Source organism: Cebus imitator, unplaced genomic scaffold, assembly GCF_001604975.1.
Source record: "Cebus imitator isolate Cc_AM_T3 unplaced genomic scaffold, Cebus_imitator-1.0 Scaffold50, whole genome shotgun sequence".
In the NCBI taxonomy this organism is placed as follows: Eukaryota; Metazoa; Chordata; class Mammalia; order Primates; family Cebidae; genus Cebus; species Cebus imitator.
The window spans coordinates 1,830,853-1,852,584 of record NW_016107365.1 but is presented as its reverse complement, the minus strand read 5'-3'; the positions used below and the strand labels follow the sequence as shown (position 1 = coordinate 1,852,584).

The window sequence follows — 21,732 nt, the reverse complement described above, 5'->3', positions numbered from 1 at the left end:
AAGTGCCAGGGCCTCCCTGTCCACACGCTGCCATTGTAAGCAGTCTGTGCACCTTAACATATGTTGATCTTGCTCTCTGCTGAGCTGCCGTGTGAGCTCTTGCCTCTGTCTGGAATTTACTTTCTGTCCAACCAGTGCACACATGCGCATGTGCGTGCACACACACACACACACACACACACACTCCAGAGCTCAGCCGAGACATCATTTGTGGTACTTTTCCTGTGGTCACCTAAGCTGGCTCTTGAATTTTAGGAGCCTCGTCACAATGTGGTATCATTGCCTTTACTGGCCTGTCTTCCCCCAATCAGTCAGGGCAGCAGTTAAGTATTGTTCGCCTTTAAATCCCACAATATAATCCACTGCTGGGTACAGGGTAAAGGTGCAATAATCCTTTGGATGACAGAGAGGAAATCCTCCTTTTGTTAGATAGTCTTTGCTACATATATAATCACTTTTTCCAAACAACTTTTAGTTCCTGGGTATGAGTCAAATCTATAACATATTATGTTATTTAGATTGAGGATCTTCTTTAATAGAGAGCAAGGAACTAAGAGAAAGATAAGGTACTGAGCACAGTCACTGAATATGACAGGTTCTGGTCTGGTCTATTTTTCTTTTCTTTCTTTCTTCATTTTTTTTTTTTTTAAGAGACAGTCTCTCTCTGTTGCCCTGGCTGGAGTGCAGTGGCACAATCACGGTTTACTACAGCCTTGAACTTCTGGACTCAGGTGATTCTCCCACCTTGGCCTCCCAAATTGCAGGGATTACAGGCTTGTACCACTGCACCCAGCTATCCTTTTTCTTTTCAAGCAATAATTTTAATTGTTCCTTCCCTTCACCTCCCAGTTTCTGTCCTTAGACTCTCACACCCTCTAGGGCTTGGCTGTAAAAGTTAATGAGGTGGCAGTTGCAAACATTAGCAAGACCCTTTCGGCAGTTTGCCAAAAGCCAGGGAGCCCATCTTGAAAAGAACATCGTCACCCCTGCTGTCATGCCCTGGCTGCCCAGCGTTCTACGTGAGTGGTAAAGCCCGACTCAGGAACACAAAACAAAAGAAAGCACAGCACACACAGGAACTTTTGCCACTTTTGTATTTTATTGTGGAACTGAGTTTTGTTTGTTTTGTTTTTTTTTTTTCCTTTACATCAAATATCCTCAATGGAAGAGGGGATATTGCACACAAATATCATAAAAGCACTACATATTACTTTCACTGGAAACTAATTTTCTACATTAGATATGACTGGATAGGATAGAAGTGATGCAGGATTATAAGACATAATACCATACACAGCTGCAGACTGACACAAACACCATTCAGAACAAGAGAGAGGAGTGTGAAGTGCTTCTCAGCCGGGCTCAAGACCACTTCTTCCCAGTGCTGGGAAGAGGGGCTGCATGCAGTGTAGGAAAAGCGTGTCTCTGAACTGCCACAGGGTGTTCTTGTAAGGGCAGCCCGGTCTCGATGCCACTTCTCCGTGGCTCCCGTTTTGGGGAGCTCCAAACAAGTGCAGAGAAGCTGCTTATTTTTTCCCTTCCTTTTCAGTTTTTGATGCTGCCTTTAAAAATTAACTTCATGAAGTCACAGATTTTTTTAACAGTAAATAGTTTTAATACCAGGTGAATAACCTAATTGCTTTCAAAGAAATGCTCATCCCTAGGCTGCTTTTGGTATATTGTTCAGTTGGTTAAAAGATAAAAGCTTACGGTTCCTTTCAAATGGAAACAGGATCTTTTCTTCTAAATCCGAAGAAAAAAAAAAAAAAAAAAAAAAAAAGTTATTATCCTAACTCACAATATCATTACTGAGCAGGAACCTCCTGTGACAGGTGACTAAAGAGAGGCAAGAAAAGCAATTTCAAAATTGTAGAGCAGCTCCTAAGAGCTGAAATTTGGTAACAGAGGGAAAATGAAAGGTGGTAAGATTTCCATTAGCAAATGATTAAATCTTAATTAAATGAGTATTGGAAAGCTCCTAGACTGCGTAAGCTATTGGAGACACTTAAAACATTCATATACACTGGGGAAACCATTCACTATGATATGTAACGTTAAGAAAAAAATTTTTTTGAACTCCATGGAAAATGGTGTTGGGGGGGGAAGGGGAAGTTAGTCACTGTATCCAGTCCCACCACAAGACTGAGAAAGCATGCACAGGGCTCGGGGTTTTGAGAAAGGGGACAGAATTGGTTAAAATTGAAAATGGAGGATCATCTCTAACATTTAGTCTCTGTAGAATTTTGTTTAAGAATACTACCAAAAAGGTCATGATCATGAGTGCTATCTCGATGGAATCCCATCACTTAAACAGAGTGTAAATTCCTTCCACTCAAATCTTCAATCTATACAACTGAATTAAGTAATCAGTATGAACAAAGCTCCTAGAAGTCTGTGTCGATCTTTTGCTCTTACCATGAAGGTACATTGTGATGGCTGTAACTAAACTAATCGTGTATTTATGGAACTAGCAAAATTAGGTTAGTCATACAGGCAGGAAAGGTGTCTGGAAGGACAGGAGCAAGCTGTAATGCAAATATTGGTTTTCTTGGTATACTCAGGCTCTGTGGTCATCATTGAGAACAATGGATGGAGAAAGGTACTGATAGATTTCATAGGAAAAAGAGCCAGCTGACTAGTGACAGTTTTTATATATTTTTCCCATTAAATCCCATAGCAAAAAAAAAAAAAAAAAAAAAAAAAAAAAAGAGCGAGAGAGAGAGAGAGAAAGAAAGGGAGGAGCGTGGATTGGTTGTAACTGAAGACTGGCTATAATTCTCCTAAAATGTTTATAGTTTTTAAAGTAAAATAATATACATGTTAAATACATTTAATTTGGGAAATTGGAAAATAACTTCATCTTCTGTCAAAGAAAAATCAACCAGAGGTCTGGATTTGGCAAGAGGCTAAAAATCTGGTTTTCTTCCCATGCATTATGTAGACCAACTCAATTTAAGAGCTAACCATTAAATAATTATCTTGAGTATCTCAGGTTGTCTTATACAATAGGTTTGAAATAGATGAGTTGATACTCAATGAAATTCATTTGCGTCACAATGACTTCCATCATGTGTTAATTTTTTGTACCCTTAATATGTTATTTTTCAAGGACTTGAAAGAAGTGGGGTAATAAATAAAAGCTGCATTTCTAGAGAAGCCTAACAAAAATAGAATATTAATTTCCTTTAAAAAATTAAACATTTGAAAAATGTAATTCACAGCATTAAGTAGACTGCACAGGTCCTTAGTGAAAGGACCCTGAAGAAGTATTTTTTTAAACCCTCATCGTAGTTAGCAGTGCAAAACACACACTTATCAGACAAAAATAAACTAAAATGTTAATTTTGAAATAAATAACTAACATAGAAAATAAAATGAGGTCATTGTTCTCTACTCCATAGATCTTAGAGTCTGTAGGAAGTGTAACGTGACAGAGCACAGCACAGTTGTCACAGAGAAGTTTGCCGCATCTGAACACTGGGTGCATTGATCTGCAACTTGAACTTGATGTCAGTTTTAATCATGATCTGGCTTCCCAGGTTCACAGTCCAATGATGACAATGATGGAAATTTTCTCTAAACTCTACATGAACCGTAGGAGTTGAGAATTCACTTGTTTTCAATGTATTGTTTCTTTTATTTTATTTTTTTCCAGAAAAGAAAATCCCAAAGCAAATTTGTGCTAGCTTTGAACTTGGCTCTTTTACCTCATGGTTGAAGATCTTGAAAGAAGTATGTAGGATACCACTGGGTGATGTACTTGTCAAGGCCCTGAAAAGTAGCCTACCATGCCATTCTCCCCACTCTCAAGAAGCACATATTCAGATTTTTATGTTATGGGAATCAAGGGGTGGGAGGTATCAATATTCCTGGTAGTTATGGGTTTTTAATAAATATCATTACTGCAATATCAGACTTCAATCTTGCCAAAACTTCAAAAAACATTATTCAATTTTTGTCTTACAAAACACTTAAAAAGAAAAAAAAAGACTATCACTTGAGAATTTTCTTTGCAATTTCCTGTAAATGAAAACATTTGTTAAAAAGTTCATCTATGAAAAGTTCTCACGTATCTTAAAAAAAAATTCTTCTGTACACTTGTTCCCATAATTATCTTGAAATTAATGGAAAATTTAAAAAGCCAATGTAAGACAAAGGAAGGAAATACTGTACACTTGCTGAGAACCTCTTCCACCGTAAGATTCACTGTTTTCCCAGTTCTGATCATAGAAGCCATTTCAGTCTTGAACTTGCAGTAGTAAAGAAGCTGTGAAAGGCACAACCTGTTTGAGAGGCCACAGGTGCACGGAAGTGGGATTCAACACACATGACTCAGCATCAAACTGTTGGACCAATCAGATCAGCTTCTAGTACCCCCACACACGCTCACCCACGTGCTCCTTTAAGTATCTATAATCCTATATGGATGTTTTATAAACTTGCTGTCTCACGTTAAAAAATAAGTGCATCAAGTATCTTTGTACATTCAAGTCACTTCCTAAGGCAAATTGTCTACCATATGTACTCCCAACTGCTTTGGTATTTGCTTCAGTTAATCGGGGTGGACTTGGGTGTTGCTGCATGCAGGTGAATCGACTGAAGAGTGGACTACGTGGGTGGACAAATGCTGGGAGCATGCCTTAGATCAATCTACTTGTGTGTTTAGAGTCTGAGAGTTCTGAATGGGGCCCAAACCACTTGCATGGCCAGTCTATACTCACTACATCATGTCAGTGTGCAGGCTTCAAACTGAAGGAGCCTAATTAAGATGTGAAAGTATCACATGCCCTCATAACAAATTTTCTTCTTTTTACTTTCTTCTAGACAACTTGTTTTAGAAAATTAAGACTCTTTTTGATGACTCAGACTGACAAAAAACGGAAAACTTTGCCTATGTAGACTGAAGAATGCCTACTGCCTGGGAAAATGCAGACCTAATTGTTGGTTATTTTCTCCTCCTTACCCCACCCTGCTCTCTCTTTTTCTCTCTGGGTATCTCACCAGAACTCTCTGTCATTACATCTCCTTCTCTTGCATTCCTTTTCTTTCTCATTCTTTCTCTCTCTCTCCTGCGTTCTCTTTGTGCTCTCACTCTCTCTCACTCTCTCCTGCGCGCTCTCTCTCTCTCTAAGACAAATGCCTCTACCTAGCAGAAGTCAGTTGGGTTGGCTAGTGCATGGTTTCCAAATGTTCAGCAGAGATGAACTGGGGTAGGTAATTTCGCAGGAACTTGAACCCTATTGTGGGAATACTGTTACTTCCCTTAGCAATCAGCAAAAACTGAGAAATTTAGTGACTTGCATCACCATGACACAGTATAGCATTTGGCAGGTAATTGTTCAGCGACTTAACTAGATGAATTGACTTTTTAGAAAAGGTGATTTCAAATTGAAGAATTTCTGGAAACAAAGTTCAGATCCTGTGGTGTGGCTGGCCTTGGTTTTTACAGTTCAATCTTGCATGCAGGGAAGGATTCATCTTGCATAACCACTGTGCTGCTGCTTGCTAAAACCATGATGTTGAGGTCTTGCTGTTTCTCATGGGTCTCCTGGTACCATTCCCTCATCACTTCTGAGTCATGAGTTGGTATCAGTGTCACCTGTGGGTAGAGAAGAAAATAGCTATTTAAGGGCAGAAACAGAAACCATATGAAAAAAATTGAATAGCAACGCATTAGATCACTGGAAGAAGGGAAATGAGAGAAAAATTTTCTGTCTTCCTCAGGAAATGCAAAGGACTTTTCAACATATATTTTCCAGGAGCCAGATAAAGCTGCAAAGAAAAGCTATTGTTTCTAAGGGAAGTTGAAGGCTAGAACCAAAAGCAACTAATCACTTGTCAATTAGTTCATCTACATCCACTGTCAGTTTCTCAGTTCTTTACTGTTCAGAAAACTGCTTCTGTTAGGGTACAATTTCTTGTATTTCCTTTAACACAACTGGTAAGTTTTGCATAAAAGGTACTGCATATTTCATCCAAAGAGTTTTATCAAGCACTTTAAAGCCCTCAAAAGCCCACTCATTGTGCGTAACATTTTGTCCTGAGAATAAAGATATGCACCTTTATGTGTGTGGTTGGGGATAGAGGTATGGGGTGGGTAGGGAATATCCTGAATAGTATAAATTCCATCTAGTATTCAGTAAGAAGCCACTGGGTGGGTGCCTCTCATTAGATTTCATGTGATTAAATAACAAGTAATTCTATATAATAACAAGCACAGTTTACTAGGTAATTCTGTACAGAACCACAAATAAAACTTAATAAGCAAAGATCACAGCTGAATTAATAATGACTAGTTCTAAGAGTCATTTAAGCCCAGGAGTTCGAGACCAGTCTGGGCAACATAGCGAGACCTTGTCTCTAAATGAATAAGGGATGGTCTGTGGTCAGGCACAATGTCTTGGAGTTGGGAGTGTCCTGTAAGGGACTCTATTCAGCAATGCTCCTACTGTGGAATTTCACATGGACAGCTTGTTTTCTAAATGGCCATATTCCTAGCTGCAGTCTACTCATAAAACACAAAGGAAGAAAGGCAATTCCTCAGCGGCTCTCAAATGGAAATATGACTGCTTTGATTCACACACACAATACTCTCGGCACACTGGAGGGACAATTAATCTTGGGCCCATTTTGCGAATAAACGGTTTCTGCTTTAGTTAAGGTGGCTTTTCTCCAAAGCTATGGTTGGTGGTGGTGCCAAGAATATTATTTCAGACTACCTACTGTGTGTTAAACTGACTTTGTTCTCAGGATATTTCACATGTGGCAGACAGAGGAGACACCTCCTGTGGATCCACAACCATCTACATGAGGTGCCTCTTTAAACAAGGCTCTGTCCCGTTGCCTCTGGACACAGCTCGATCTGTGGTGCAGACACTGTTGAGGAGCTCTCACCTGCATGTTGCTGCCCCACTGAGCCTTTCCTTCCAACAAGGCATCCAGGACAGCCCGGCTGGGCTCCTCAGCAGCAGGGTCATTCCCACTCACCACGTAGTAGGACGACCGCACTCTCTTGAAAAATTCCACATCAACGTTCTTACTATTGCTGTGGTTAGGAATGTAGCACAGGTCCAAATACACAGGGAGGCCCGGAGGCACTGTGGAGGATTTGGTCGTCTTGGTGGTTCCCGGTCCTTGGATAAATACACAAAGACAAAGCAAGGTCATAGCAAGGCGAAGAGACCATACATCCGGCACACCTTCCCTTCTCTATCATACCTTCCCTACTCAATCACAAGCAGGTCCTCTGGGACATGCAAAGAGGTGACAGCATTTCCATCTTCCTGGTAATCTCCCAAGGGCATTTATACTAGCAATGTGACAAAACGTAACAAGGTTGTTTACCATCTCAATAGCAAAAATGAAGAATGGGATGGTTTCCCTTTGTGGACAACCACCATTAGGAAGCAAGAAGAATCTGAAGGCCTTTCCCAAGAAGGCACTAGATGTAATGGCCCTCCTAAAGAAGCTGCTAATGTGCTTTTTTATTTGATAAGTGATCTAAGAAGTAGATTTTAACAGTCAAAAGAAAACTTCTGGATTTGGCAAAACATAGCTAAGTGATCTTAGTAATCGACTTTAGGGTCTTGTTTGATAGCAATTTTGTCCATAGCTGGATATTATGCCCTAACATTCTACCTAGTAAATAGTTTTGATCTTAACCCCATATAATTTCCAAGGCCTTCAGCACCTCAATCTCATTGGTACACTGATGAAACACTGTATTCTCTCTCCTTAGCACAGTATTCTGAAAAGTGATATTTCTTTCCTTAGACAAGGCTGGATGCCAAACTTGGGCAAAGGAAGGTTCAGAAAGACTAGGCTTTCTCTAACTAATCAGGACATATCAGACTGCAACCAAAACCCTCAGTCAAATCACAGAGGCCTGGGAAAACTTGTTCCAGTTGGGAAGTTTAAAGCTTTTGAAACATTAATAGAACTGGCATTTTGAGGCAGTGGTTCTTCAGCCTGACCACATAATTACAATCACCTCGGATTCTAATTAGAATCACCTCGGATGCTTAATATTGACACCCAGGCCTCATTCTCCAGAATCTGACGACTTAAGGGAGCTTGGGTTGGGGCCTGGCACCGCTGTCTTTAAAAACCACCCCAGGCGATTCCAATATGCAGCTAGTTTCATTGCTGTAAAGCCAATTAAAACACCAGTTAGATTCTATATGCTTAATCCTCTTTCTCCATAGGATATTTAAAGACTAGCATCCCAGATTCCAAAACACCAGCTAATTCTATCAACTGTCCAGTTTTATTTTTAGAGGGGTAAGGAAGTGGTGAGAATCAGCCAAAGTAATAATTGGATAAACGGATTCATTCTATAAATAGATCAATAGGTTATTTTAATGAATCTGAGCTGAAAGCCCTCAAGATATCCAATGGCGGCCTCCTAAAGAATTCTGACCTGTAGAAGTTTGTGAGTTACAGTTCTTCCAGGAATTAAACATGTCTGCAACGTCCCCCGTACTCTAAATCATTACCATTAACAGCAAATGAATATTGCTCATAGAAGCACAAGCTTACAAAACTGCTCAAAGTTGGCCCCAGTTTGTTTTAAAAGTCAATTAGTAGTGCAACTTTGCCTTTTTAGAAATCTAAAAAGGAATCTCCAAAATAAATGAAAATTAGCTTATTTTCACTTATTACTTTGCCTTTAAATTATCCCTTTAAGCGTCCAAAAAAAGTTTTTTTAAAAATCAGTTGTGTGGGCTAGGGTGTATATGTTCTGGCAAATTTCAGTTGGTTTTATCTGTTTAAATGGATTTCATGTTTTCTCCTAAGTGCAGTTCCATTGTCAGCTCTTTCAGATGAGGGTTAATTATCTGGTGGTTTTTTATTCATTTTAAACATGAAAAAATTCCAGTTTTTTTCTTAATGCATGTAAAAAGGCCAAATGCGCTGAGAACCGAGTCTTAAAATTGATACTCCATGTTGTTTAAAGTAAAAATTTGCAGTTGTAACAAATGTATCCTAAAGTGTGCTGAATTGGAGAGCTCCAAAGACTACTCTCAGATTTTCTCTAATAAATCAGGGCAATGTTATTTAAATTACGTTGTGCCTTACATGTTTGGGTCCGTTTATATTACTTTGTGAAGTGTAATCTAAAATCTCTGAACAATTATCTAAAGCAAATAATGTCTGAATGCCAATCCTTGTGATTGATGTGAAGCAACAAAATGAAGCAATCCTGCCAGAGACCAGTTACATCAAAAGCCCAGGTCACTGCTGAAAACCTGACAAATCTGGAAATCATGATCAAAACATGATCAAAAATCACGGATATCTGCTCTTGCCAAGTGGAATTTCATTTGCTTGTTTATTTATTTTATTTATTTATTTGCTTACTTACTTTTGAGAGACAGGGTCTTGCTCTGTCACCCAGGCTTGGAGTGCAGTAATACATACAATTATGGCTCACCACAGCTTTGACCTCTTGGGCTGAAGTGATCCTCCTGCCTCAGCCTCCCAAGTAGCTAATACTATAAGCATGTGCCACCTCACCCAGCTGATTAAAAAACTTTTTTTTCTTTTGTAGAGACGAGGTCTTGCTATGTTGCACAGCCTGTCTCAACCTCCTGGGCTGAAGCTAATCTCCCACCTCAACCCAAAGTGCTGAAATTACAGGCATGAGGCAATGCACCCAGCCTCCAAGTGGAATTTTAATCTGAAATAGCATCGGGTCTCTACTAATGAGGCCACAGGGTAAGAGAAAGGTAAGAAAAGAGCCGTCAATGTTTTTCTCTCAATTTTCACTGGGTACTCGCTGGTCAACTGAAATTATAGTATTTTTTGGTTGACAAGAAAATAGAACACTGCCTTTAGTGAGGATCTATCTCCAACTTGGTGATGTTTTAAATGAAAATGTTAAAATTTTTAATTTTAGAATTTAATTTTTTTAAAAAAAGACTCTAAATCTTGGGTCTAGATTGGTCATTCCATTCTTGGTGTGAAATCTCTGGTTCTCCTTAGGCCTTTGGGAGCTCCTAGCCTGTGTTACCCTGCTGGATGCTGGGGCCAGCATGGCTGAAACCAGTCTTCCAGAAGCACTTGAAAGACACATCCTTGATTCTGAAGATTTAGAACAGGGCTGCAAGTTGCTGTGTTCCAAAATGGCACAAAATCAGGAATCCCATGTGATTAATCACAGCTGCTATGAGCCATACACTGAGGTATTTCCAAGCCTTAAGGCCACACTGGACTGAGATATATACCTTTGGGCAGAGAAGAAGAGTAAAGGGAAGGTAAAGCATCAATTGTGCTCCCTTATCTTCCCAGTACTAAGCCAAACAGGGTAATATAAAGTCTGCAAATGCAAGTAGGATGGTTGTGGCCTATGTCAGTGCCCAGCCTTCTCAACCTACCTGCAGTGGCGGTCTTCGCCGACTTGGATGCAGAGGCATTGGCGGCATTCTTGGTCTCCTTGTCTTTCTCTTCCCCGCGTGCAGCTTTGACCTCAGGAGTGGTGGTAGGTTTTGCTGCCTTTTCCACAGATTCTTTCTTCTTAGGAGAAGCCACCCTGGACACCTTATCTGAGGATTCTTTTAAGCCCCCTGGTTTTGGTGAAGCTGCCAAGGGCTTAGACTTCCCATCACTCTTTTTGACAGGTGAAGATGACTTGGTCTTTGTACCTGGCTTTTTGGTTTTGGTCTTCTCTTTCAGATCTTTCTTTAGAGCTTTGCCCAGGTTCTGCTCAATGGCCAAGGCCTCTGGGTCTACCATGGACACATCAGGGTGGCGTGGCGAAGGGCTGCGGTCTTGCACGGGTGCTGGAGGTGGGTCCATGTGTTTGTACGTGACAGTTTTGTCTGTGGGAATGGTTTCTGACTCATCTTCAGAGTCGATGTTGGCATCAGCCGTGATGGAGGGGCACTCTTCAGTCTCCGGGGGAACATCAGAGTCTGTCTGGGATGGGGCCGACTCACTGACTGAGGTGGGAGGGGTTTCATCACACTGTCGGCCCTGTTGCTTTCCTCCTGGAGGTGGTGGGGCTCCCCCTGATTGAGTGAGGGGCTTTTCAGATTCTTCAGTGGGCTCTTCACTGGCAAACCACTCAAGAGGATTGGGATTAATGAAGGAAGGTGAAAGCTCTGTCTTAGGGTGCTTATATTCACAGGAGGACACGAGGCATAAATCGACATCCTGGCGGGCTTCTGACGGGGACTTCTTTTCCGCACTGTAGCATAGGTCTGAAGTCTCATAGGAATACGTGGATGCCTGAGGGGTTCCAGTGATTTTCTCTGTAGTCTCGTAGCAGTATGTGGAAGCATCGGGGGTTCGTGTCGTCTTTGTAGATGTCTCATAGGAGTAACTTTCAGACTCAGGGTAACTGGTAATTTTCTCAGTGGTCTCATAAGAGTAGCTGGGGTCCCCGAGTGTGTGGCCACCATCCTCAGAGTCATCATAGCCATTGCTGATGTCATCCAGAAGCCTTCTAGACCTCTCAGTCTTTTCATAGCTGTAACCACTCATTTCGGGGGGGCTGGTGGTCTTTTCACTTATCTCATATGAATATCCACCCTCTTCAGGGGTCCGTGTGGTCTTCTCAATAATTTCATAGGAATAGTCACCATCTTCAGGGGTCTTGGTGGTTTTCCCAATGGTCTCATAGGAGTAGCCACTGTCACTTGGGGACTTTGTGGTTCTCTCTGTCTTCTCATAGTAATAGCCGCCCACATCTGAGGTCCGGGTGGTCTTCTCATAAGACTCATAGTCGTAATCTTCTTCATCTGAGGACCTGGTTGTTTTCTCAGGCTTTTGATAGGCATAGCTAAAGTCACCAGGTGTCTTCCCTCCACTGTCCTCCATGCCAGGTGTGGCCAAATCTCTATTCAAGGCTAGATGGTGTTGCATTGTATCGAATAACACTGAGGCACGGAAGCCATAGGGCTCTGTGGATGCTGCATCTATTGGTGGAGAAGAGGAAGTGTGGCAAGCTGCTGTTTTCTCTTTGACTGCAGAGGTAGAATCTGAAAAAGTAGGTGAATATAAAGGAGAGGACTCTCGTGGGGTGAGTGGAGAGATATCAGATTTTGGAGAAAGCTTCTCTCCTTCCAGACTTCGCACTTTTTCAGAGGTGAGTGAGGCATATAAGGACATATCTCTGGGAGGAGCAACATCAGATAGAGTATCTTCTTGGAGAGGAGAAGCGATCTGAGACGGGGTATGAGCAGAAGAGGTGGATGGGGAGGCCTCTACCTGAGATACTGAGATGAGCTCAGAAAGATCATTATCTTGGGTGTAGGACGGTTCCTCCATAGGCGGTATCTTATGTGATAAACTGGAGTCCTGCATGTCAGAAGGACTGTAGTCCACTTCAGTTGGCCCATTTTCAGTGATGTGAAGCACACCTGCACCCACTGTAGGGTGATCTGGAGACTGTCGACTGAAGTCCATAGCAAGGGAGTGCTCAGGAGATTCTTGGCCAAATTCAATAGACATTGAGGACTGTTCAGATCTGTGATCTTGAACTGGTGTCCTGGACTTTGCAGTTTTAGGGGAGAAGTCTGGTGGAGAAATCGACATCGGTCTTGGGCATTCTTCTTTAGATGGAGACATTTCTGTTTCCTGGAATGTGGTAGGTGTTTGCACAACAGACACAGAAAGGGAATCATCCACTTCTGTGGAATGTGGGGAGCCAACCTCAGCATGCAGAGAAGGAGACACATCATCTGTTGTTGGCTCTGGAAATGAGCTCGTAGCCACTGAGGCTGTGGACACTGAGGCCACACCTTCCATATGAGAGTATGTATCTTCTGCTACTCCCTCATCAACAGGAGTAGCTGACTTGTCCGAGACAGTCCCTTCGGAAATGGACATCTTAGTGTCTTCTTTAAGAGATCCAAACTGACTGACATCTATTTGTGTTGGAGAAACCTCTCCTAATTTCCTTTCATCCAGAGCTAGTGCTGGTTGAGCACTCATGGCCTCACCATCATCAATTTTCTTTTCTTGGCCAAAGTCTTCCTTTATTGGTACAAAGTCTGTGCCTTTCCCTTCCTGTTTGTCTTGGTAAAGACTAGTAGAAGTCATTTCAGAAACTGGACTTATTTGGTCTGGAGAGCCTTGTTTTCCACTCTTTTCTTCAAAGGGGCTTTCAGCACCTCTACCAGAAGCCTTGCCATCAGCACTTAGAAAACTTTCATAGGCAGACTCAGATCCAATGAGGGGTGGGCTGCGTAAAGGAGACAAAACTTTTTCAATAGGAGACTCTGAGTCAGGCACGGGCTCATCCATGGGGCTTACGGAAGCCCTTTCATTCTCATCTTTGGCATCACTGAATTCAAAACTCACTGGAACTGCTGGTGGTTTTTCAATGACTTCTGTAGGGAGGTGACTGGATTTCTCCTCAGTGGGAGATTGGTAGTAAGGTGTGTGACCAGCACTGCCAGTCACAGACTGAGATGGTGACACCACTTCCAGAGTCTTGTCCTCAGGACTGGCACAATGTTCTTCAACTACTTCTTGGGTCACCTCAGGAGACACCGGGGCTACTTCTGCCTCTGCAGAGACTTTAATCTCATTGGGCGTCAGAGAGAAGTTCACACTACGTTCACCCAGGGGGGTCTTTTCTATGGGTGATGGTGGAGACGGACTCAGGGATGGGCTCTTTGATGGGCTGAGCTTTTCACCTGAAACTGCTGAGATGGCATCTTTGATGTCCAGTGTAGGGCTGGCTTTCACTTCAGGGCAGTAAGCATCACGGAGAGCCGATCTGCTGAATTTGTCTTCCTCCATGGAAGAGGGTGGTGATATGGTAGAGGCTGAAGCATTGTAATCCTTACCATCAGTGGCATCTGTTTTTGATCCTTCAGAAAATCCATTGAGCGGTGTAACAGCAGCAGGTTTGGAGTATTCCTGAGAATACAATGAAGACTCATATTTGGTGATATTTACAAATTCCTGAGATGGGGACTCAGTCTCTTCGTTGTTGGTCTCATCACTCATCACGTCTCGAGGGGTAGACATCTCATCCATGGGGGTGGGCTCACTGGATATCTCAATAGTAGACTGAGTGTAGCCAGAGGTGGCAGTGAATTCCTCAGGCTGGTCTTCTCGATTCTCCTCGTCAGAAGCGGTAGCCTCGCTCTCTGAACCTCCAGGTAAAGTCTCATCGTGAATTGAAGATGCAGGTTCTCGGCCAGGAGACTGGGATCCTGGTTGCTTGGTTGGTGTGGTGAGGAATCCATACTGCTCCTCGGCACCGCCAGCCTCTGCAGCCTTGTCGACCACAGCCATCACGTAGTCTTCAGCTTCTATTTTTTCTGGCTCATATTCCTCCTCTCTGGCATCTTCAGCTTTGTCCTCCTCATCAGCCTCCTCCTCAGATTGTTCAGCCTCTCCTTTCTCAATGGCCTCATCCATGTCTTCTTCGGCTCGGTCATCCCCACTGGCCACAGATTCCCTCTTCTCCCTTATGTATGCATCAGCCTCCGCCTTGGCACTTTCCTCATCCTCAGTGGGGCTGTGCTTGGAGGTGCTCACACACACATGTTCCTCCCCGTCCTCTTCTGGCTCCTCAGCCTCCTCAGTTTCTGCCTTCTCTTCATAGTCTCCAGTCTCTGAGGATTCTTCAAAACCAGCTCCTTCATCTTCAAATTTTTCAATGTCGTCTACTCCCGGCTTCTCGACAGGCTCCAGCTCCTCAGGTGTCTGTTCACATTCGCCCTCCCCTTCAGTGGTGGTGATTCCCTCATCTGGGGACTCGGCAGAACCTTTGGTGACTTCTATCTCCTTCTGGATGATGTACGCTTCGACGGGCTCGGTTTCCTTCAGTTTCTCTTCATCTTCAATTAGCTCCAGCTGAGGCTTGATGTCCTTTGTTACATCGACCTCTTCAGCCTTTAACTCTTCAAAGTCCTTGGTTAGATCCTCAGGAGATGACATAAGGGACCTCTCGGCTTCAAGTTCTTTGGCAGGGCCAGTAGCTGCGATTCCAGCTGCCGCAGCTGCTGTGGTGGCTCCAGTGCCGACAGCCGCGGCGACAGCCTCTGCGGCCTTGCCTTCCTTCTTAATGACTTTTATTTTCCCCTTCTCCTTTGGCTTCCCGGTGGCAACAGAATCTTTCTTGACGGACTCTTCCTTCTTGGGTACTTTTGGTTTTAAAGCAGCTGGTTTTTTTGCTTCAGACAGAGGAGTCGATGATTTCTTTGAGTCTTTAGGGAGCTTCTTAATTTCCTTTTTGGGTTCCTTTTCTTCCTTTTTCACGTCCTTCTTCTCTTCCTTTTTAACTTCCTTCTTGGCTTCCTTCGGCGGTGTCTCTTTCTTAACCTCTTTCTTGGGTTCTTTTTTCTCTTCTTTTTTGATTTCTTTTTTGACTTCTTTTTTCACCTCTTCCTTTTTTGGTTTTTCCTCTTTCTTGATAGGTGTTTTGTCCTCCTTTTTAGCCACTTCTTTCTTTGGCTTTTCCTTCTCCTCTTTCTTGTCTTCAGGCTTTACCTTTGTTTCCTTTTTCACCGTCTTCTCCTTTGCGGCTTTGGGTTTGACATCTGTGGCTTGCTTCTCAGCCACCTCGGCTTTCACTGGAGATGGTTCTTCTTTGCTAGGAACCTCCTTTTCAGTCACTGAAGGTTTGGTCTCTGTTTTTACTGGCTTGTCTTTTTTCACTGTTACCTTTTCTTTGCTTTCAACTTTGGGTGGCTTTTCCACGTGATTCACTTTTGTGACCTCGGGGGGTTCTTCTTTCGACTCCTTGCGCACGGTTTTGCTCGGAAGTGGTTTTGTGGCTGGCTTCAGACTTTCACGGCTGTCGGCCCTCTGTTTCAGTTTCGTTTGTTTCACCACAGGAGTGGGCACCTGGCCAGTGAGATCCTTTTGGGTGGCCAGTGGCTGCTTCAGAAAGTCTAGATGTTTGAGCTTTTCCAGTCCTTCCAGGATGTTGTATTGGGTGCTGTTTCCAGGAAACAGGACTCGGATGATTTTCTCCGCAGGGTTTGCTGGATGCCACACAATCAAAGATGAGACTGAAGTTAAGTAGGAAATAGGGAGATCTACTTCTTGACCATTAGGCAGGATGAATTCAGCCTTGTCTTTGTTGGTGCCAGTCCACTGCTGCATAAAATACTGCATTTCCTTGCTGCTCTTAACTGGATTAAGCACATACATCTCAAGTTTACCCACTCCCATTTTTTGGAAAAGAATTACAGGATCAATAGTATTGCCTACACTTCTAAACAAAGGTTCCGGTTTCATGGACAATTTGTTTAGGTACTGGAGAGTGAAGCAGGCTTCTTCTATGCTTCTCTTCATCTTGATGTTTGGCTCTGGATTTTTGAGATTTTCAGGTACATTGAGAAATACAACTCCTAAGTCAGGGGAGATGAGGTTTTTCATCCAGTCACTATTTGTGGTGGAGCCCTGTGACTGTTCTTCCTCGAGCTCTGCGATTTTCCTCTGTAGCATGCTGTTTATTCCAGGCAAATTGTCATCCCCAATGTGGGTGAGCAGGATGGAGTCCACTCGGTCTAAGTGTCGGATGAGCTTCCAGAAGCAGGATTTTCTCTCTGATCCACCGTTGATGAGCATATTGAAACCATTCACTGCAAACAAGGCAGAATCGCCCCTCCCTCCTGGAAAAATATAACAGCAGGGCTTGGAGAGCTTTAGAAATCCACCCGATGTGGGAGGTTCCAGGATGTCAAAGGGAGATGGGACTTCTACTGATTCTGAGAGATACTCGGTAAACTCAGAAAGTCCTTCCATTTCTGGCAAGATAGAAGCTGAATTTAGTTTAATATTGATGAAATCTTGGAGATTGTGTCTGTCAAGATTGGAGTTCTTCCAGTCCCCTTCTTCAGGACAGAACAGAGTTAAGCTGGCTTTGTTGGCAGGATGGGTGGTGCTTAGTAACTCCCCGATCTGGGTTTTAAAAAAAAAAGAAAGAAGGAAAAGGTATAAGTGATTATCATCACTGATCTGTCATCTCCAGCCTTAACTACGTGTTATGGGATCACAGGATGCACATAGAACCGGTTTCAGACATGCACTCGTGTAGCAATGCTGGTTGCTTAAATGCTGAAATACTTCCCTACTGGAAGGTGAACAGTCTTCGTCCTGAGCCCAGCTACTACTGGTTTCTACCTTAACCATCACCCACTCCCCCCGGTACCTCCCCCACAACCTCTCCACCATGCATTCCTGCCCAGCAGGGGAACGCCAGAACTCTGCTCCAGTTCTAAGACCAGTGACCACCTGGGCAATTGAGGATTGCGCTGCAGTGGTTATGAAACACTTAGAATATTACCCCTAGAGACTTGCCATGCAAAGATGCCCTTTAAAAAAACATCAAACTATCACAAGAGAAAGCTGTCTGAGTTATTTCACCACTAAAAAAAATGTTTTCTTTTATTCCACTACACTTGGCAAAAAAGGCCTGATTGACACATTAAAGAAATTCAGATAAACAGGGCACTTGTTGTGGCATCCTTTTAGAATTTGGTATGTAAAAAAGAAAAAAGCATGGTGGGTTTTCCCCCATAGGAGACAAGAAGTTATGGATTGCCTAGTACTACAAAAAATTACTGGCTTCTGGCATCAGTACACACTGATTAAAACATGAGTGGTTCATCCAGCAGATTCTCTGCAAATACAAATGCTTCTTCATTAAAGCCATGACATGAAAGTGGTTGGGTAATTATAAAAGCCAGTGGCCATATTCGTTCCTCATCTGCTCATGTTTAACTCCATGGCGAGCCACTTTGTTCTCTTACTGCTCCCCTTCTTTTCAGGGCAAGTTAGGTGTGAGCAGCTAAGATCAAACATGGCTGAAATGTTTTTCAACACATTGTTTAGTACTTCCCAAGGATGCAAACATAGAAAAGCAAAGCAGGACCAAAACAGAAATTGTGGTTTAATAAAAACACTACTTTCTCTCTCACTGCATAGTATAGCCATATGTTTCATGGTCTTAGCCTAGCAAATTAGTGATGGAGAATTATGCCATCAACTCCAGTCTTCTTTCTGTCTCAGTAAAGCTCAGAAATCAGCTCAGAGTTTCAACTGAAAAGGGCTCTGTGTCCCGGATGACAAATGATCAAGGGGCAAAGCCAAGATATCATTTGGTCCAGGCATCCTTAAGCCAGTAGGTCTGAACTCTGACCTTCTAGTGTTCCTTTCCTCCGTTTCATATAACCTCCTGACTGTCAGCATTCTGAGGCTACTATTATGTATGCGTGTAAGGGTAATTTATAGAATCTGAATTTTCCTACATTTGACTGCAATATTGCAGTGTATCAGTCCAAAGGATAACATTTTATGTGAAGGGTCGCAAAATAACAAAATAATAAAACTTTGTTGTTTTTCTGTGACTTAACTTCACCTTTTTCTATAAAAAAAGGTAAGAATCAATCAACTCCTGTTTTGGGAGCTAAGAAAAATGAAAAGGCAAATGGTAACCATCTTTGCGTGGAGGGGACAGGCAACTCTGCTCAAATGATTTGCTGGCCAAAGCAAACATAGTGTACCAAATATGGTTTCTTGTACAATAATTAGCAGAGACTCTCAACATGATCATTACAGCACAATTAAAAGTCTCTAGATCCCAATTTTCACACAGAGCACATGCAAGCTATTTACCTTTTAGACTATATTTTAGGGGGGAAATCCAGGATAACTGCTGAATCTTTAATAGTGAAACTTAAAAAATTAAGTTTAGTTCATTTTAATTTTTGAAATTCCACCCTAGCTGAGAGGTGTGGCAGCCAAGGGTACAATCCAGCTGTAAGGGACATTCAATCGCTAGCTCTTTTCATGTAAAGTGTGTAATTACCAGGTTGAAACAGAAGGTAGAAAGACTTAAGGAATGTCTCTCTCCTTTCCATCTTTTCACCTCTATTCAGAGACTTTCTGTGAAATGCAGGAAATGACCCAAAAACCAAACAAGGTTGCACAGAATTCTGAGAAGTCAGAGGTCATGAAAGATGGCCAAGAGACACTGGTGAATGAACAACCCTGACGTAGAAGGGAAAGCAGAAAAGAAAGTCAGCATTGCTCATACAGGTTTCTTCCCAGAGAAGGAAAATCTGGTCCCTCTGGAGAAACAGCTGCACACTCTGAATGGTAAGATAAGAATGCTGAGTCAGAGCTGGCCAGAGCCCTCAGTCACAAAACAGACAGATGGAATTGGGCAGAGGACGGAGGAGGAAGAACAACGCCTACATTCTTGGAACTACACAACAGAAGGAAGCCCGTGTTTTCCCCCACAGCCTCTTTCCAGACCTATGGGCCAACAGGCACAGTAGAGAGCGCCTCACCAGCAAAGACAGGGTCTTAAGAGTGACCAGCCCACGGCAGCACCCAATCAAGCTTATTCAATGAATAGATGAGAAGCATAAGGAGGATCCAACAATGTTAGCAGTGGCAAGGAAACTTGTGACTAGTTCTTAGACTTGGAAACTAAGGCATCTTCTGAACAAATTGAGAAATCATCATCATAGTAAACAGTAACTATTATAACCCACTACTCTAAACATTTCTGATAGCAGGAAATATATCTTCTGCATCTTCGTATCTTTGTTTCCTTAATATAGCATCAGGATCAGTAGATATTTGTTGATCTGTGTGCCAAACTTGGCTAGTTCAACACATGTTGTCTTCCTGGAGTGGGTACTTCAGATGTAACCACACTGAGTGCTACCTTGGTTCTTACAAAGTTGGATGACAGAGGCAACCAGGAGAAATACTGCTTTGGGACAAAGATAATGTTTTTTGTTAATTACTTTTTCTGATTAAATGCAGGCATACCGGAAGAGGAAGGAAGATATAAGAAATAAATTGTTTTACTGCAGATGATATTAATGAAACAAGATTTGAATTTCTAAACCATGGCCCACTAACTACATTTCCTTTTTGATTAGGTTACTTGCTTGGCAGATGAGGAAATACAGTAGAGTGTATCTCTGGGCTTCAGCAAGACATTTAATAGGATCCCTGAACAGTGTGATAGCAGAATTAGGTGGATTTCCAGCCAGCCATATAAATAGTGCTGCTTAATGTCAAGCTGGAGGGAGGTCTATGATGGGCTGCCTCAAGTTTCATTTTCTGTCCTGTATTCACTTGGATCAAAATGGCGAAGTCCTGCATATCATATCTGTGGGTGGCATGGGAGACATAGCAAAATGTGGGATGTCAGAATTAAGGTATTTATAAAAGCTCTTAACATTGGGATGATGGTGGCTAAGTCAACTCTAACGGGATGGCATTCTAAAGGGATAAATGTAAGGTTCAATAAACCAGCAGGGTAAACTATAGGATTGGGAGATGTGGCTTAACAATAATATCCATGGAAAAGACTCAGGGATTTTAGTTGACAGTCAGATGGATTTATCATGAAGCCAAAGAAGCTTAAACTTCAAGGTACCTCATTGGCATGGCCCTGTACTTAATTGTGTAATAATAATTCTTTTCTTTTTCTTAAAAAAGCATCTTAAATAATGTAAATTGCAGAGCCCCTCCAAGCCTGCATCTTTTCCCCATTAACATTTAATGGTGTATGGTGATGGTCAAAAGTCACTTTTAGACTTCTTTAGTAGAAGATTGTATTGAAAACTATAGACGTCATTGATTCTCGCAATCCGAATCTGGTCAAATGACTCCTAATATAGGGTGTCCAGTTTGAGTCATGACATTTTAGAGAAATTAGACCAAAAACAAACAAGCAAAAACCTGAAACAAGTCTCCCTTACTGGCTCCTTCCTCTTGGCCTTATGACCTCTAAACACTGGACCTGGACACTTTCTCTTCCATTAATAGGTTCCTTACTCTAGGTCACATCACATATCTTCTTGGCTTTATATACCTCTAATATGCTAATGGATTCCAAATTATTATCTCCAGCCCAACTCTGAGTTCGCTAAGCTCTGTTATCATAAATCCAACTGCCTGATTTCATAGCACTAAAACATGACCAGAACTAAACTCCTGAATTCCTCCCCATGCCCCTCCCATCTCCTCTTCTTTTTATTTTATTTTTTATGTTTAAAGCCTAGTTGGTTTTTTTTTTTTTCAGGACAGGATCTTGCTCTGTTGCCCAGCCTGGAGTGCAGTGCAGATTACAGCTCAGTGCAGCCTAGAACTCCTGGCTTCAAGTGATCCTCCCACTTTCGCCTCCCAAAGTACTGGGATTACAGGCATGGGCCATGGCACCTGGTCTTCATCTCCCTTTCTTGACAGAGGAACAAGTTTGAAAGACAGTGAGCAGGGTTATAAGGAACTGTGGGTAAAAGTGAAGATTATTAATCTGAAAGGGGAAAAACTGGCAGTGTTGGTGAAGGGTATCTAAAACACTGTAGGTGGGAAAGGGATCACATTCCTTCCTTGAAGATACAATGAGACAAATAAGGTAACACTTTCCAACACAGAGACTGAAAAATGTCCCCAGGAGATGATGATTTCACCATCCCTGGATTTCGGGGAGGAGTGGGGTTAGCCAGACAATTGTACTGTGTGTAGTTCTGGTTTTGTTAGTTGCTCTCAGGTGATTAAGACTCCAAACCCTGAAGCTCAAAGTGTACTGACAGTTCTATTTTTTCAGTCGATTTATTTTTAGCTGTTCTTGTATTTTTTTAAAAGGTATCATTTTTGTTTGTCCCAAGTTGTGGTTTTGGTTTCCCTGGAGTTAACTAGTATGTTTCAAGGACTGGATAAAAGGAACAGAGCTGGACACCAAGTGGTCTTCAAGATCTGTTTGTTATTCAGTTACTTAACCCTTTTTCCAAGGCAACA

General features: G+C 42.3%; 1 protein-coding gene across 2 annotated transcripts in view; it reads right to left on the bottom strand.

The window, feature by feature from the left end:
- Nucleotides 1-1,077: 1,077 nt before the first annotated feature.
- MAP1B (microtubule associated protein 1B) overlaps nt 1,078-21,732 on the bottom strand; it is a 109,103-nt gene continuing 88,448 nt past the window's right edge. For both annotated transcript variants that reach the window (XM_017527604.1, XM_017527605.1), the window contains 3 exons: nt 10,377-16,869; nt 6,895-7,133; nt 1,078-5,599 (listed from right to left, as the gene is read on the bottom strand). In XM_017527604.1, coding sequence (XP_017383093.1) covers nt 5,444-5,599; nt 6,895-7,133; nt 10,377-16,869 — 6,888 coding nt within the window. In that variant the 3' untranslated portion in view covers nt 1,078-5,443. The remainder of the gene's footprint in view (nt 5,600-6,894; nt 7,134-10,376; nt 16,870-21,732) is intronic.